Raw genomic sequence first — 17,331 nt, 5'->3', positions numbered from 1 at the left:
CTCCGGTATGGCTGATAGCAGAGGACCACCTTGTTGCACCGGACCAAAGAGGATGAGTTGTGCATTAACCACGCGAAGGTCGTGTAACAACCGAAATGACCCTGAAGATTTTCGGATAACAAAAACAGGAGTGTTCCAAGAACTAAGAGAGGGCTCCAAATGGCCTAAAAAAAGCTCTCTCGAAACCAACTTCTTGAGCGCTGTTAACTTTTCATGAGTAAGGGGCCACTGATCTACCCAAGCAGGACGAGCATCCTGCTTCCAGCGCAAGGGAATGGCGTGTTTCATTGCTAATTGGTAGACAGTGGCCCTTACTATAAATTTGTCATGCGAACCCCTAAGGCATCAAGGAAGTCTCGGCCCAAAATTGTGCCTGGAACAGACCCAATCAGAGGTCCCATCAGTACAGGTTTGTCTATGGAACCGTCCCTATTAATCAGAGTGATTTCCACCCGTTCCGCTGACTTGCCAGTTGACACTGTACCCCCAACCCCAGAGATGGATTTTGCCAAATCAAGCACTGGCCAGGATGGAGGCCAGTCCTTTTCTGCTATTACCGTAACATCCGCTCCTGAGTCAAGCAAGGCTGTGATAAGGACGGAGCGAGGAATCTTTTTATAAGGCAATTGTCCCATATAAGCCATAATTATCTTGACTATAGGCCGTTGACTGAGATCCATAGTTAAGGCCACTGCGGGTGAGAGATGTGGACTCTCCCCTGCGCCGAACTCAATGGCATGTGGGGTCCAAGTACTTGACTGGGGGAGGGACCCTGGGCCTGAGGTGCCCTCCCATTCTCGTTTCCCTGCGGCATAAGAGTGTATTTTCGGCATTGACGAGCTGTACGACCCAGCCTATTACAGGCTTGACACTTGCTGTTAGTCTTCAGCTGCCCACCTGAAGCTTTACACTGTACCTTGAAATGGCCAGGCTGACCACATTTAAAGCAGTTGCCCTTGGACTGACCATTTTGCATGGCCATGACAGAAAGCAATGCGCTTGCTAGCCCCTCATTAGACAGCGGTGTTGTTTGTTGTTTGTCCAGCACATACTTAATAATTTCACCCGGAGTCTCAAGATCGTCAGGGGCAGCTCGAATGATGTCCCTAACATTTTTGTGAGCCTTCTGCTTCAGGCAATCCTTTAAAACAGAAGCTTGCGCGTCCTTAGGTAGATCCGATCCTTCTACTGCTCGTATCAATCGATTAGCAAAATCAGAGAATGACTCTGTGGGACCCTGAGCAATCTCTGACCACGGGGCTGCAGGCTCTGCCTTTCTTATAAAGTTTCTAAAGGCAGTAGCAGCCGCCCCTGTAGTGGAAAGCAATTCCCCTGGGCGCAGGAGCCTAAGCTGTCTCTCCAGGGACCCAGCCATTTCCGCAGTTACTCCCGAAAGCCTCATTATATCAGTTCTCGGTTCCCCCTCCCTCCCATTAGCTGGGTGTTGTGCATCACGTCCAGCCTCAGCTACAATAGCTTTAAGTTGTATCATCCACTCCTCCCTCCACAAAGTAAACTGAACTGGCTCGAGAACGACTCTCATTAGACTCTCAATGTCATACGGGAGTAGGGGACCTGGGGCAATGAGTGCCTCAAAGGCACTTAGTGTCATCGGAGATCTCAGCCCCTTTTTCTCAATCGCTTCTGCAAACCGAGTAACTGCTTTTGCTTCCAAAGGTACCCAAACCGATTCCTCCTGTCTGACGACAATCGGGAACACTGCATGATCTCGCTCCTTGAGCCCCAACTCACGCATTGATTCCTGGATGTCAGCCCAATTAGTGGGCTTGCGTGTTAACTCTTGGTCCCCCCACAACTCCTCCCTCCGTGGAGGCGAACCCGATCCAGTGGGGCCGGGCAAAGCCTTCCGTTCCTCCCCCTTTTTGGAACACGATCCCTCCTCTGAGGGGGGCGGGTATGAGGGCGAGCCCACGCCTCCACGGCGCGCCACCTCCATAAATCCTCCCCCCTCCGGACAAGAACCGCCCCCTTCGGGTGAGTGAAAGCTCTGCAAAGAGGGGTAAAGGCGGGGATATGATGGTGGCGCCTCCTCCGATGAGTCAGCTTCCGCCTTCTCTTCCGGAGTTGTTGTTTCGAGCGCGGCCATGGCCATCTTGGAAACAGCCGGCGTGGCCGACGCCATCTTGGATCCGGAGTCACTGCAAGAAAGCAGATCCCCCGCACCCCCCGAGACCCCGGATGTCCCGGAATCCAGACCAAAGACCCCTTTCGCGATGGCCTGGACTTGCTTCTCCTCCCTAGCCGCTTTAAGCGCACCTAGGACCAAACCCCAGGTTTTTAATTCTTTCGCTTTATGCTCGCGGGTGGCTCTCTGGAGCAGGGCCTCAGTGAAAGAGTCCCACCGCCCCGAATGGAGCAAAACGCCAGGGGTGGGTAAAAGCCGCGCCGACTCCAAGCAAGAGACAACAGCGGCAATATCCTTCTTAGAAGGAGCATTCTTACCACAATAGGTTTTACAAAGTTGCAATACTACTCTAAGGACGGAATCCATTTACCCAGAGACCTGAAGTCTTCCTGGTCTTCTACGAACTATCGGCCGTAGGATAGGCGCAGCGCTGCATTCCCCTTTGCACCCCACCGAGAGTGCTTCCACGGGCTCGAACCGTGGATACCACGTCCGTCAGCGCGGTTTTAGCCGTCACACACTCACCTCCAGGACTTTCCTCACACAGGGCACCAATTGTTACCTCAATCTGGTAACCTGGAAAGTCAAGTCCCTTTGTGAATGTGTATCGACGGCCCTGACCAAGTCACAGCTGTTTGTTACACCAATATGGTCAGCGGTAAAATGGCGTTTATTGGAATGTGAGGGTCTCTTATATAGGTATCCAGTTTCATCCTTATCTTTTTTACATATGCATGACCCAGCAGGGGAAGGCCTATCACGTTACATCCCGAGGGTCGAATTTCGCCTAATACAACAACTAACCCTATTATCTACAGCATGAGGAACAGAGAGATCAAGCACGCTCTTAGGAAGGTGTTGCAATATGTACGATTCCAACTTCGATGAAGTGCACATCTTCCTCACCCAACACTCAGTGATGGTTCTTTATGTTTTATTCTTTTTGTTTTTTTGTTTTTTTTGTAATACTGTAATCTGCAAATAAGTTGCAATTTATTTCACTACTTCTTTCCTACCTAATTTCCATTTTCTCACTCCAGGTGCTCAGGTAAACATGGATCCTTATTCCTTGAATATATTAAGAGATAAATAAAAAGTTTTAAAAACAGACTTTTCCTTAGCACTTCTCTTTTCTTATCATGTCTGGGTCATGGGGAGGTACAGCCACAGACAGCAGTCTAACAAGCTCTTTTCATTCCTGCTCTCGTTACCCTGCCACAGTGCTCTCAAGTCCTCTCAGTTTTGCAAGCCTGAAGGTCTTGTGTGTCTCACAGCAGTCCTGTTGTCTCTACAGCAGCACTCCGGGACTGCAGTCAGTAGCCAGCAATATGAACGGCTGTGTCAGAGCTGGTCTCCTTGCTGGCACTGCCATAACAAGAGGGCTGCTTCAGAGAAGGACCAGAGAACAGGAGGCGTCTTCCAAAGCTGGTGTAAGGAATATAGTAAGTATAGTAAGGAATATAAGGAGGAGCTGCTCCCTGAGAATAATTTGAGATCTTTTGTTGCTCTTCACTGCATGACTGGGAGAGATTGACTATTCACAAGGGGATCTGTAAGGGACTCAGGGCAGTGCTGTGGTTTAAATTTTATGAGTTGAGATCAAGAGAAAAAAAAAAGGAATATATGACAAATGTGTTTATACATATATAACATCATGAGTATATTTTCACACCTATACAACATATGCAGGTGCAAACATTTATGAACTATGCTTATCTGTTTGCAAGTCCAGGACTAGTTGCAGGGGTTTTAACAGCCATAGGGTTCACTGTTGGAGCTGAAGTGACTGTCTGGCTGTTGCAGGATTTGAAGCGACCTCAGAGTTCATTGTCAGAACTGGAACACCACAGGACATGTGACTAAGTTGGAGCAGCCACTGTGCTCATTGGAGGTGTTGGAGTGACCACAGGGCTGTACCTCCTGGCACAGTGCACCTCCCTTGGGAGGAATTTGTTTCATTTTCTTATCTCAATACTTGGAATAGCTACAGGACCTGTAGCAGAAGTGACCGCAGAGCTCCTTATGAGGGGTGGAGTGACAGTGGGATCTTTCCAGAGCGTGGAGCAACTGCAGGATGTGTAGCAAAACTTGGAGCTATTGCAGGGTCTGTTCCAGGAGTTGCAGAGGCTGCAGCACTGTCAGCAGATCCAGCTCTCTTCCCCTTGAAGATGCTGAAGAGTGTTGAACACAGCTCAGTAGGTTTGGGCAGGCCCTGGCACACTGCAGTCATTTGTGCCTGATTAGGATTACCAGTGCCACAGCAGACCTGCCCCCAATATTCTACCAATTTCTCAGGATCCTGTAGTTGCTCAGAGATGAAATTCCAAAGCCCTGGGGGTGCCCACTGCTCCAGGTAGCTGTCCAGAAGGCCATGCAGAGCCTTCTCACCTTGGGGCAGATCTCTCACTGATATACCTGAATAATTGTTTAACCTCAGTCCTAGAATCATAGAATCACCAAGGTTGGAAAAGGCCTGAAAGATCATCCAGTCCAACCGTTCACCTATTATCAATAGCTCCCACTAAACCATGTCCCTCAACACAACATCCAGTCGCTCCTAGAACACCTTCACGGCCAGGGACTCCACCACCTCCCTGGGAAGTCCATTCCACTGCCTGACCACCCTTTCTGAGAAGTAATACTTCCTAATTTCCTGCCTGAATTTCCCCTGCGGTAGCTTGAAGCCTTTCCCTCGGGTCCTATCACTAATAACACGAGAGAAGAGGCCGATCTCCAGCTCACCACAACCTTGCTTCAGGAAGTTATAGAGAGCAATGAGATCTCCCCTGAGCCTCCTCTTCTCCAGGCTGAACATTCCCAGCTCCTTCAGCCTCTCCTCATACGGCCTGTGCTCCAGACTCCTCACCAGCTTTGTTGCCCTCCTCTGAACACATTCCAGGGCCTCCATGTCTTTCCTGCAGTGAGGAGCCCTAAACTGGACACAGTACCTGAAGTGCGGCCTCACCAGAGCTGAGTACAGGGGAACAATCACCACTATGCTCCTGCTGGCAACACTGTTTCTGACACAAGCCAGGATGTCATTGGACTTCCTGGCCACCCGGGCACAGTCGGCTCACGTTCAGCCAAGCATCAATCAATACCCCCAGGTCCATTTCCTCTACGCAGTCTTCCAGTCACTCCGGCCCAATCCTGTAGTGTCACTCGGGGTTGTTGTAGCTGAAATGCAGAACGCAGCATTTGGTCTTGAGGAACCTTATCCCATTGGCTTCAGCCCAGCTCTCCAGCCTGTCCAGATCCCTCTGCAGGGCCGAGCTACCCCCAAGCAGATCCACACTCCCAGCCAATTTGGTGTAATCTGCGAACTTACTGAGGGTGCACTCGTTGCCCTCATCCAAGTCATCAAGAAATATGTTGAAGAGGACAGGCCCCAGCACCGACCCCTGGGAAACACCACTCGTGACCAGTTGACAGCTGGATTGAGCTCCATTCACCACCATTTCCTGAGCCTGGCCCTCCAGCCAGCTCCTTACCCAGCCAAGAGTGTACCCATCCAAGCCACGGGCTGCCAGCTTCTGCAGGAGAATACTGTGGGAAACAGCATCAAAGGCTTTGCTGAAGTCTATGCAGACTACATCAACAGCCTTTCCCTCATCCAGCAGATGGGTCACTAGATCATAGAAGGAGATCAGGTTGGTCAAACAAGACCTGCCCTCATGAACCCATGCTTGCTGGGCCTGATCCCCGAGTTGTCCTGTGCATGCCCCGTGATCTCCCTCAAGACAATCTGCTCCATAACCTTCCCTGGAACCTAGGTCAGGCTAACAGGCCTGTAGTTCCGTGTATCCTCCTTACGACCTTTCTTGTAGATGGGAGTCACATTGGTGAGCCTCCAGACTTCTGGGAACTCACCAGTCAACAAGGAGCACTGTTAGATAATTGAAAGCAGATTGGCTATCACCTCTGCCAGTTCCCTCAGCACTCTCGGGTGGATCTCATCCGGCCCCACGGACTTGTGGCAGTCCAGTTGGAGTAGTAAGTCTTGACTGTTTCTTCCAGAATCACAGGGGGGTTAGTTTGCTCCCAAGCCGAGACTACCGGGTCAGAGAGAGGAGTACCCTGAGGATAACTGGTCTGACGTTTAAAGACAGATGTAAAGAAGGCATTCAGAACATCCGTCTTTTCCTTTACAAACTCCACGATGTTCAATCTGGTTTCCAGGCTGTCTTCCCAGATTGCCACACGTTTTTGGAAAGCTGAGTTAGTGTTCATTCTCATATTCATACTCACGTTCATGTTATCAATATCAGAGAATGTACTTCTCTCCATTCGTTCTATGCAGAAGTCTCCTTCAAAACCAGAGAATGCTGACTGGCAGGGTATATAGAAAGGTTTAGGAAAAATCTTAGAACCCTCAGTGCTGTGGCATTTAACTCCTGAACACATGAGGCACCCTAAGAAATTGAGTATTTGAGTCAGAGATGGTGTGGCTTACAGAGATCTAAGGAGGTAAACCTTATTTGTGGTTTGGCTTATGCGTACTGTGCTCTGTATAATACTATTCTGGAGAGAGAGAGTTTCCAAGCTGAGGTTCAAGCCAAAAAAGAAAATCACCAAGTCAACTCTAATCAGTCACATGAGGCACCAGTAACCAGCTGTTAACCAAAAGGTTGGTGGTCCACCAAAATCTGTCACGGTTTAAACGAAAAATCCACCTGCGTTCGTGACAGGGGGCCGTGGGCCCCGCAGGGGCCTTAGGCCGAAAGGAAAAAGTAAATTAGGAAAAGAAAGCAGCGGCAACGATCTAAGGAGGCACACTTATTTACTAAATACTATATCGAAATACAGGATAACACAATATAATACAATATAATTGAAAATTGAGCTAACGAATCAAGCAAAATAGGAGAGAGAATGAGTCCCGTAACCGAGAGGCCTACTGTGAATCTAGGCGAAACGGTGAAGGCTCCCACACACTCCCCTGAACGCCAGAACTCGAAAAACATCAGTCTAGCCTGCGACAGACTTAATATAGTGTCCAGGTCCCGTGACCTATCTCTCTGCTCGTGTTGTTCTCTGGGAGATGTAGTCTTCTTCTGTAAGTTGCAGATTCAGTAAAATTATTCATTCTTTATATGATGTTATGATGTGGAATACTGATAGCAAAATAATAAAACTATTAAACCATGACATTCCACCCCTTATTCTACATCATTACATTATGCTTATACACACATACACACTCATACGTATAGTTGTGAGTAATCAGCAACCTTATTTTCTCAACAATTTATATTTATTCCATACAAATCCCTAAGTTGAGAATAAAACTCTATAACCTAAACCACTATTATTTATTAATTTTGAGAAACTTGGCAAAACTGCCAGAAAAAGGAAAACATGACAGCGGTGGAGGAGAAAGGCAGTGCTAGTAGGGCGTCCCCCACATCAAGGTGCACTCATCCTTTCCCAGCTGCCACAGTAGATTTCCTTTTGACTTATACTTCTTTCCATGTGTGCTCTACACATGCATAGCCAGTGCACGATATAGAGCCCAGATGGAAAACTTGCTTACAGAATGCCTAATTAAGGTATATAGAAAAAATGTGTTTCCTTAACATTAATCCACTCTATCTTAAGTCCTGTACCTAATTGGACATTCGTCAAATATTTCTGTGACTCTACCTATATATCTACAAGAAATCACTGGCTGCACTCCCCCAACATCAAATTCTCTTGTGGTACACATTGGACATTCCCATTTTTGTCCATCACCTACCACGTGCACCCAGGTCCCTGGGCAAAGACAGTACCCCGGAGAGGTTTGCCCTTTCCAGACGCTGGAAGGACCCAAACTGTTTTTCCCAACACACTCTTTATGTGTACTACAGGAACCTTATCTCCCTCCACAGTACGTAGGGAGCTGGATTGGTTAGGACCATTACGATTACTAGATCCTCGAGAGTTGACCAACCAGGTGGCTTCTGCTAAATGGTTCTCCCAATTTACATACGTTCCGCCACCCATTGCTTTCAACATAGTTTTCAACAACCCATTGAATCATTCAATCTTACCAGAAGCTGGTGCATGATAGGGAATATGGTAAATCCACTCAATGCCATGATTTTTGGCCCAAGTGGTTACAAGAGAATTTTTGAAATGGGTCCCATTATCTGATTCAATTCTTTCCGGAGTGCCATGCCGCCACAGGATTTGCTTTTCCAACCCTAATATGGTGTTTTGGGCGGTAGTATGGGGTACTGTGTATGTTTCGAGCCACCCAGTGGTTGCCTCCACCATGGTGAGTACATAACGCTTACCATTGTGAGATTGTGGCAAGGTGCCACAATCAACCTGCTGTGCCTCTCCATATTTATACTTTTGCCATCGCCCTTCCCCCCAAAAAGGTTTCATCCTCTTGGCTTGTTTAATTATGGCGCATGTTTCACAGTCATGAATAACCTGAGCAATAGCGTCCATAGTTAAGTCCACCCCTCGGTCTCTGGCCCACTTGTATGTTGCATCCCTTCCTTGATGACCTGAAGTCTCGTGGGCCCACTGAGCTAGGAATAATTCACCTTTGTTCTGCCAGTCCAAGTCTATTTGAACCACCTCAATTTTGGCAGCTCGATCAACCTGATGGTTATTTTTATGTTCTTCAGTAGCCTTACTTTTAGGTACATGAGCATCTACATGGCTCACCTTTACAACAGTGTTCCTTATTTGGGCAGCAATAACTTTCCATAGTTCAGCAGCCCAAACAGGTTTACCCTTTCGTTGCCAGTTATCATCTTCCCACTGCTGCAACCACCCCCATAAGTCATTTGCCACCATCCATGAATCAGTATAAAGATGAAGCATTGGCCACCTCTCCTGTTCAGCCACATCTAAAGCCAGCTGAACAGCCTTTACCTCTGCGAATTGACTTGATTCTCCTTTACCCTCAGTGGCCTCTGCAACTTGTCGTGTGGGGCTCCATACAGTAGCTTTCCATCTGTGATGCTTCCCTACAATACGACATGATCCGTCTGTGAATAGGGCAAATTTCTTTTCGTTTTCTGGTAGCTCCTTGTATGGTGGTGCCTCTTAAGCACGTGATACCTCTTCTGTAGGTGGTGTTTCAATTTTTTTACTCTCAGGCCAGTCCATGATCACTTCTAGAATTCCAGGACGGCTGAGTTTTCCCGTTCTAGCTCGTTGAGTAATTAATGAAATCCACTTACTCCAAGTGGCATCAGTAGCATGATGGGTAGAGGGAACCTGTCCTTTAAACATCCAGTTTATTACTGGCAAGCGAGGTGCTAGAAGAAGCTGAACCTTTGTCCCAACTACTTCAGAAGCAGCCCGAACCCCCTCATACACGGCTAAGATCTCCTTCTCAGTTGGAGTGTAGCGCTCCTCAGACCCTTTATATGCTCGACTCCAAAATCCTAGGGGTCGGCCTCGGGTCTCTTCTGAGGCTCTTTGGCACAATCTCCAGGTGGGACCTTTCTCTCCAGCAGCAGTGTAGATGATGTTCTTCACATCCTGTCCCGTCCGTACTGGCCCCAAGGCCACGGCACAGGCTATTTCTTGTTTTATCTGCTCAAAAACCTGCTGCTGCTCAGGACCCCATGAGACATTATTCTTCTTCCATGTTACCTGATAGAGGGGGCTCACTATGTGTCTGTAGTTTGGGACATGCATTCTCCAAAATCCCACTACTCCCAGAAAAGATTGGGTCTCTGTCTTGTCAGTGGGCGGAGACATAGCAGTGATTTTGTCAATCACATCTGCTGGGATGTGGCGACATCCATCTTGCCATTTTATACCTAAGAACTGAATTTCCTGGGCAGGCCCCTTCACCTTGCTGCGCTTAATGGCAAAACCAGCTTGCAAGAGAATTTGGATTATCTGTTTCCCTTTCTTGAAAACCTCTGCTGCTGTATGGCCCCACACCACAATATCATCAATATACTGCAAGTGCTCAGGAGCATTACCCTGTTCCAAGATGGCTTGGATCAACCCATGGCAAATGGTTGGGATGTGCTTCCACCCTTGAGGTAAACGGTTCCAGGTATACTGAATACCTCTCCAGGTAAAAGCAAACTGTGGCCTACATTTTGCAGCCAATGGGATGGAAAAGAAGGCATTAGCAATGTCAATGGTGGCATACCACCTAGCTTCTTTTGACTCCAACTCATACTGGAGTTCTAGCATGTCTGGTACAGCAGCACTCAATGGAGGTGTGACTTCATTCAGGCCACGGCAATCCACCGTCAGCCTCCATTCCCATCTGGCTTTATGCACTGGCCATATGGGGCTGTTAAAAGGCGAGTGAGTTTTGCTAATCACTCCCCGATTCTCTAATTGGCAAATTAGCTTGTGAATGGGGAGCAATGAGTCCCTATTGGTGCGGTACTGCCATCTGTGAATTACTTTGGTAGCAATTGGTACCTCTTGGTCTTTTACCCGGAGCAACCCCACATCAGAAGGATCATCTGACAGACCAGGTAAAGCTGACAGCTGTTTAACACCGTTTGTGTTAACAGCAGCTATCCCAAAGGCCCATCGATACCCCTTGGAATCCTTAAAATATCCCATCCTAAGGTAATCGATTCCCAGTATACATGGAGCCTCTGGACCAGTCACAGTAAGGTGTCTGCCTGTTTTTACCAGTGAGGCTTATTTCGGCCTCCAACGTAGTCAATTCTTGGGAACCCCCAGTCACTCCATGGATATATATTGGTTGTGTCCCTTGGTGACTTGAGGGCATTATGGTGCATTGTGCACCAGTGTCCACCAAGGCTTTATATTTCTGTGGTTGAGATGTGCCAGGCCACTTAATCCACACAGTCCAGTATACTCTATTGTCCCTTTCCCCCCCCTGGCTGGGGGCAGGACCCCTCTATTGTTTACCTCGTTGGCTTGCAGCAACTGGAACTCTCCCCTTCTTGGAAGAGTTCACCTTGGTGGTTGTTTTGCATTGTAATTCTTTCACTCGTGCCTGAAGTGCAGAAGTAGATGAATTACACCACTTCTTCATGTCCTCCCCATGACTACAGAGGAAAAACAACAAGGCAAGACGTGTAGTCTTATCGTTGTCATTTGCTTGAATACGAGGACGTCTCTTTTTTATGGTTGAGATTTTCGATGATACGTGTCGAGAGGAACTCATGTTATTTAGCTTTCTCAATAGGCGATCGTGGAAATCCTGGTTTCCATCATCTGGTACAACCATGGATTCATCTACATCAGGCACGTTAGCCAATTTGTCAATAATATCACTTTGTGTTCCCTCCATTTTGTTTAATCTTTCCACTATTTTGACAATGGCTGAAGTATACAGATTAACTTCTGTAGCGCTTATAAATAATTCAAGTTCCTGAAGTCTGCTAATTAGTTCATTGACAAGGGGTTTCCTTTCCCCTTTGCCATATACTAATGCAAGTGCACTGGCATGCTTTTCTGGAGCTGCCTTTGTAATGTCACGCCACATTTGTCGTGGAACGCGGACTGTTTCAGGATCATGTAATTGGTTTGGGTCATTACGATTGAAGTGGCAGCTGTATAGCATTTCCACCAGAGCACTTTCTCTCAAAAATTGGATATCTTTCTCTATATCAGTCCATTTCTTTTTCTCAGGCTCCAAGTCCCATTTAAATGGGAATCTATCTCTTACCGCTATCAACATCCGCTTCCAGAGGGTGTAGGACTGATTTTGGCAGGTGCCAATACCTCTGTCCACACGTGAGTCCCTGGAAATGCTACCCAGTTGGCGAGCTTCACTGCCATCGAGCCATGCACTGCTGGCACCATTGTCCCAGCATCGAAGTAACCAAGTGACCATATGTTCTTTTGGCTGACGTGTGAAATCCTTTCTTAGATCCCGAATTTCACTCAGTTTAAAAGATCGTTCAATAATGGTCGTAATACTTTGCTCGCCTTTTACTCTATCAAGAGTCCCAGGTGTTGATGGTGGCAACTGTGTTGATGAGGCTGCACCATCTAGAAGTTTGGACTCGAGTAATTCTCGTAAAGAAAATCTAGCTTTTGGCTCCTCTTCTTCTTCTGACTCTGACTCTTGTATTATTTCCTCCAGGTAACCCTCCTTTTTTTTCCTCTCTGCTAACTTCCTCTGCTCCTCTAACTTCTTCTGCTCCTCTAACATCCTCTGTGCCTCCAATTTACTCTGCTTTTCTGACTCCCCCTACTCTCCTGAGTCTCCCTGCTCTCCTAACTCCCTCCGCTCCTCTAACTCCTTCTGCATTTTCTCTATCTGAGTTGAAACTCGTTTTGTCTTTCGCCCTCTTACAGGGGCAACCAACATTGTATCTGTTGCCCCCGATGGTTGGTCCAATTGGACTACATGTGCCCCCTGTGGTTGGTCAGATTGGACTTCATGTGCCCCCAGTGGCTGGTCAAATTGGACTACATGTGCCCCTGGTAGTTGGTTAAATACATTCAGTTCACCCCGGAGGGCACATAGCTGGTTTCAAAGAGTGTTCCGCTCGAACTGGACAGCACCGAACTCAGTCTGGAGGCTGTTGTACTTCCACTGGAGGGTGTTGCGCTCGGATAGGAGGGTTTTACACTCGAACTGGACGGTGTTATTCTTATACTGGAGGGCATTATGCTCAGTCTGGAGAGTGTTGTTCCGGAGGGCATTGTGCTCTGACTGGAGAGTGTCATACTTGGACTGGAAGGTGTCAGTCTTGGATTGGAAGGCGTTGTGCTTGGGCTGGAGGGTGTCGCGCTCAGACTGGAGGGTGTCATACTTGGACTGGAGAGTGTTGTACCCGGACCGGAGGGCGTTATGCTCGGACCGGAGGGCATTGTGCTCAGTCTTGAGAGTGTTGTGCTCGGTCCGGAGGGCACTGTGCTCAGTCTGAAAAGTGTTGTGCTCAAACTGGAGAGTGTTGTGCTCGGTCCGGAGGGTGCTGTGCTCGGAATGAAGAGTGTTGTGCTCGGACTGGAGGGTGTCGCACTTGGGTTGGAAGGCATCGTGCTTGGGCTGGAGAGTGCCGCGCTCAGACTGGAGGGCGTCGTACTTGGACTGGAGAGTGTTGTACCCGGACCGGAGGGCGTTGTGCTCTGACTGGAGAATGTTACACTCAGACCAAAGGGCACTGTGCTCTGACCAGAGGGCGTTGTGCTCAGACTGGAGAGTGTTGTGCTCGGACTGGAGGGTGTCAAGTTTGGATTGCATACTCTCATTCTCGGCCCTGAGACTCTCTCTCTCAGCCTCAAAATCTTCCCTCTCAGGAATGGTATTGAATAAGGCCCGATAAGCATTAGCTAGTCCCCAAGTCATTTGTGCCTCCTTAGATCTGCCTGAGCCACAACATTCCTGTCTCAAATATGCGGTCAAACTCTCAGGATTCTTTAAGTGTTCAGGAGTAAAGCTCCATGACACTAAAGATGTCTGTCTTCTAAAAGTCTCTCCAAAGTCTCTCCACACTCCCTGCCAATCAGTATTCTCTGGTTCTAGGGAAGACTTCCTTCTGATGTAACAAATGTAATAAATCCAAGAACCAATAAGTTAAAAAGTCAACAGTAAGTTCAGGGAGATTGACACAATTGACAGTGTGGTCCACAGGGACAACTGGTAATTCGAAGACTGCTTAAAGGATGCAAAGAGAAAACGAGGAGCATGCCCAAAACCCACCATTTCTGTACTATTAGTTGCACTAGTTGCTCTCTCTGGAGCTGCATGCAGATACCAAGTAAGCGTTGCTAACCTTGCTTTCAATCCATTATACATTTCTATAGCTCCATAGGAAAAAGTGGCTAGCTTAAACATGGTCCAATATGTTTGGAGCATCACAAAAGAGGAACTAATGACATGCAGTCCCTTGTAAAAAAAATTACTAGAGAAAACATTTTTTTTTCTTTTTTTTCTTCAATAGAGAGAAAAAAAAGTAAAAAAGCAAAGCTCAGCAGTGTTTACAAAATCTCCCGGAATATTGGCAGTCCGCCTGGACTTTCAAGGTCAAGCTTGCAGGTGCAGAATCTCAAACCTAAGATAGGTCCTTAACAGAAAAAAAAAACTCGTACCTCTGTTAAAAGCTAAAAGAGCAACAGAAGAAAACACAGAAAAACAGCAACTGAATTTGCCCGCATTCTCCACAAAAATCTGTCACAGTTTAAACGAAAATCCACCTGCGTCCGTGACAGGGGGCCGTGGGCCCCGCAGGGGCCCTCAGCCAAAAGGAAAAAAAGTTAATTAGGAAAAGTAATCAGCGGCAACGATCTAAGGAGGCACACTTATTTACTAAATACTATATCGAAATTCAGGATAACACAATACAATACAATATAATTTAAAACTGAGCTAACGAATCAAGCAAAATAGGAGAGAGAATGAGTCCCGTAACCGAGAGGCCTACTGTGAATCTAGGCGAAACGGTGAAGGCTCCCACACACTCCCCTGAATGCCAGAACTCGAAAGACGTCAGTCTAGCCTGCGACAGAGATAATATAGTGTCCAGGTCCCGTGACCCATCTCTAACCGTGTTGTTCTCTGGGAGATGTAGTCTTCTTCTGTAAGTTGCAGATTCAGTAAAATTATTCATGCTTTATATGATGTTATGATGTGGAATACTGTTAGTAAAATTACAAAATTATTAAACCATGACACTATCCCAGGGAGATTACTGGAATTTGCTCGTTCCTCAAAAGTCTGTTGTCAAATCCTTCACCGTGATTCTATCTATCCCATCCTATCTGTGTCTAACTCATTTCCTGTGCAAATATTCCCTATGAAAGATAATCCTCAATAGACGCATTTTGGACATGGCATGCAGTTAATCACTGTGTTTTACTGTTCATTCAATTGCATCACCTTTCCTACTGTTTGTTGGCCATAAATAAAGAGAATTCTTTCTTTTTCTGTGTGCAGCTGGTTCTCTGTGGAAAGCCAGTGGGAATTGGTACAAAGGAGGTTTAACACTGAGCGGGTGACGGCAGAGGAGAAGAGTGATGTGAGGAAAAGTGATGCAAGTCCCATGGGGCCTATGTGAGTAGAAGTGGGGTGGGGAGGTTGAGGAGGAACTTTGTCCACACAGAAACAGAATAGAACTCAATGGGGACATCCTGGATTGACATCAATTGCAAAGTGCTTCTTTAACTTCTTGTATAAAACAAACTCTAAATAAATAGACAATAACTGCATTTTGGATTCTTGCTCTTCAGGCTCTCTCCATTTTCCTGAACAAGTCCTGAAAACCTGAAGAAGAGAACAGGAAGGCACAAGGCACTGAAGGCTCTTTAGTTTAGAATGGGCCCCAGGGCGCATTTGCTGCTGTGTCCATCAACCTCCAGTGCAGAGAGAAGTTTGCACAAAGAACTCAGCAAGACAAAGTCAGAAGTAACAGTGAAGTTTCTTGGAGTATTAGTGGGCCTACTGAGGAACATTAACAAGCAAGCTTCCCAAGGGACTTGTTAGAGAAGATAATTGGAAGCCGTGACTACAGGCAGGTAAAAGCACTGACATGGTGGCTCTGATGCTAAGAAAATCCTCCTTTGTCTTATGAAGCAGAATGGCGAAACCCTGAATCCCCAGACCGTTGGTTAGGAGAACCTCATGCTGACTAAGGATCCTTACTGGAACAGTGGGATGGAAGTCTGTATGATGTTAAATGAAAGACAGAAGGACAGAAGATCCCAGACTCTGCATGGGGTTCAAGGATGCTGTGAAGTTCATGTCTCATGTGTGCCCATGTATGCCCTGTGTCTCATCATAGGATGTGGAATGTGAGAAGGACCCAGTCTGAACAAGCAGTCTATCCCAGTGAAACTCTGAACTTCTGATCTCTCAGTTCCCTTGCCCTCCTGTGCACACTCAGCCATAGTTTAATGTCTGTTATGTTCTGCATTGCCCAGAAATACACCCAGTGCTCCAAGTGCAGCTGTAGCAGTGCAGAGCAGAGGGGGATGATCCTTTCCCTCACCCAGATGGCAATAAATTGCTTGATGAACTTTAGGGGATTGTTGGCCTTCCTGGCTGCCTGGGCACACTGCTGACTCATATTCAATTTGATGCTGACCAGGACCCCAATCCTTTTCAGTAAGAACTTTTTCCAATGTCACGTATCCAGTCAGTGTGTATGTCCAGGGTTGCCCTTACCCAGGTGCACAATCAGGCACTTGTTCTTGTTATACGTTAATCACTTGGTGCTTAGTACCAACTGGTACCCACTTCTCTGCCTTGTCCACATCTCTCTGCAAGTCCTCTCCACCCTCAGTGGAGGCAGCAGCACCTCCTCATCTGGTCTCATCAACAAACTTGCTCAGAACATCTTCTACTCCTGCATGCAAGTCATCCACAAAAACATGAAAGAGAAGTGGCCCTAAAATGGAGCCCTGGGGAACCCTGACAATGACCATCTACCTGCCCAATGAAACACAATGACTATAGTCTGTTTGGCCTGACATATTGGCCAACAGCTCACCCACCACATTCTGTTTCTGTCTAGCCGTATGCAGGACATTCTGCCCAGAAGGGTGCTGTGAGAAGTAGTGTCAAAAACTCTACTGAAATCCTCAGGGATAATATCAGCTGGCTTCCCTTGGTCAGCTAAATGGATAACCGAGTCATAAAAAGATCAGAAATTAAACAGGATCTTCCCCTCAGGAACTTGCGTTGGCTGCAACCAATGACAGAATTGTCCTTCAGCTTTTTTTCCATAACTCCCACCATCATTTTCTCCAGAATTTTACCAGGCGCTGAAGTGAGACTGACAGGTCCATAATTGCCCCTGTCATCTTTCTTGCTCTTCCTTACAATGAGACAACATTTGCCAGCTTCCTGTCAACTGGCATGACCCTAGACTTTAGATGCCATAGAAATGAGAGCCCAGAGCACACTAAGTTGTCATCAGCAAAAGACCGTAGATGTGCCATAACTTTGCAATGCCTTGAACTCCAGAATATGCCACAGATGGAAGATGCAGAGAGGAAGATCTGCCTCTTCTGTTGTGAGCTCATCCATTTGGTAAGCAGAATAGAACTACCTGATACATGGGGACTGTGTCTGTGCTCTGCTCTGCTCTGCTGTGCTCTGCTCACAGAGGAACGGAGCGGGGCCTTGCTCTCATGTCAGTGCAGATAAACTCACTTTCTCTTTAACCCTTTTTCCTCTGTAAACAATTCCACTATTTGTACCCTCAGATACACTTCCACATACCCTCAAGTACACTTCCATATGCCATCAACTATTACACTGTCTTATACCATCAAAACAGTTT

At 47.1% G+C, this 17,331-nt stretch overlaps 1 protein-coding gene across 1 annotated transcript; it reads right to left on the bottom strand.

Moving 5' to 3' along the window:
* Nucleotides 1–682: 682 nt before the first annotated feature.
* Nucleotides 683–2,143, bottom strand: LOC146754725 (endogenous retrovirus group K member 8 Gag polyprotein-like). The gene has a single exon (XM_085527819.1). The coding sequence runs from the start codon at nucleotides 2,141–2,143 to the stop codon at nucleotides 683–685; it is 1,461 nt and encodes a 486-aa protein (XP_085383945.1).
* Nucleotides 2,144–17,331: the final 15,188 nt, after the last annotated feature.

This window comes from Coturnix japonica, chromosome W (assembly GCF_054131305.1).
Source record: "Coturnix japonica strain WE chromosome W, WE-NBRP24, whole genome shotgun sequence".
In the NCBI taxonomy this organism is placed as follows: domain Eukaryota; kingdom Metazoa; phylum Chordata; class Aves; order Galliformes; family Phasianidae; genus Coturnix; species Coturnix japonica.
The sequence above is the reverse complement of the archived record's forward strand: the minus strand, read 5'-3'. Positions and strand labels throughout refer to the sequence as shown.

Bases quoted from the DNA above. Each gene is read 5' to 3' on its own strand.
- LOC146754725 (XM_085527819.1), bottom strand. From the start codon at position 2,143: ATGGCGTCGGCCACGCCGGCTGTTTCCAAGATGGCCATGGCCGCGCTC.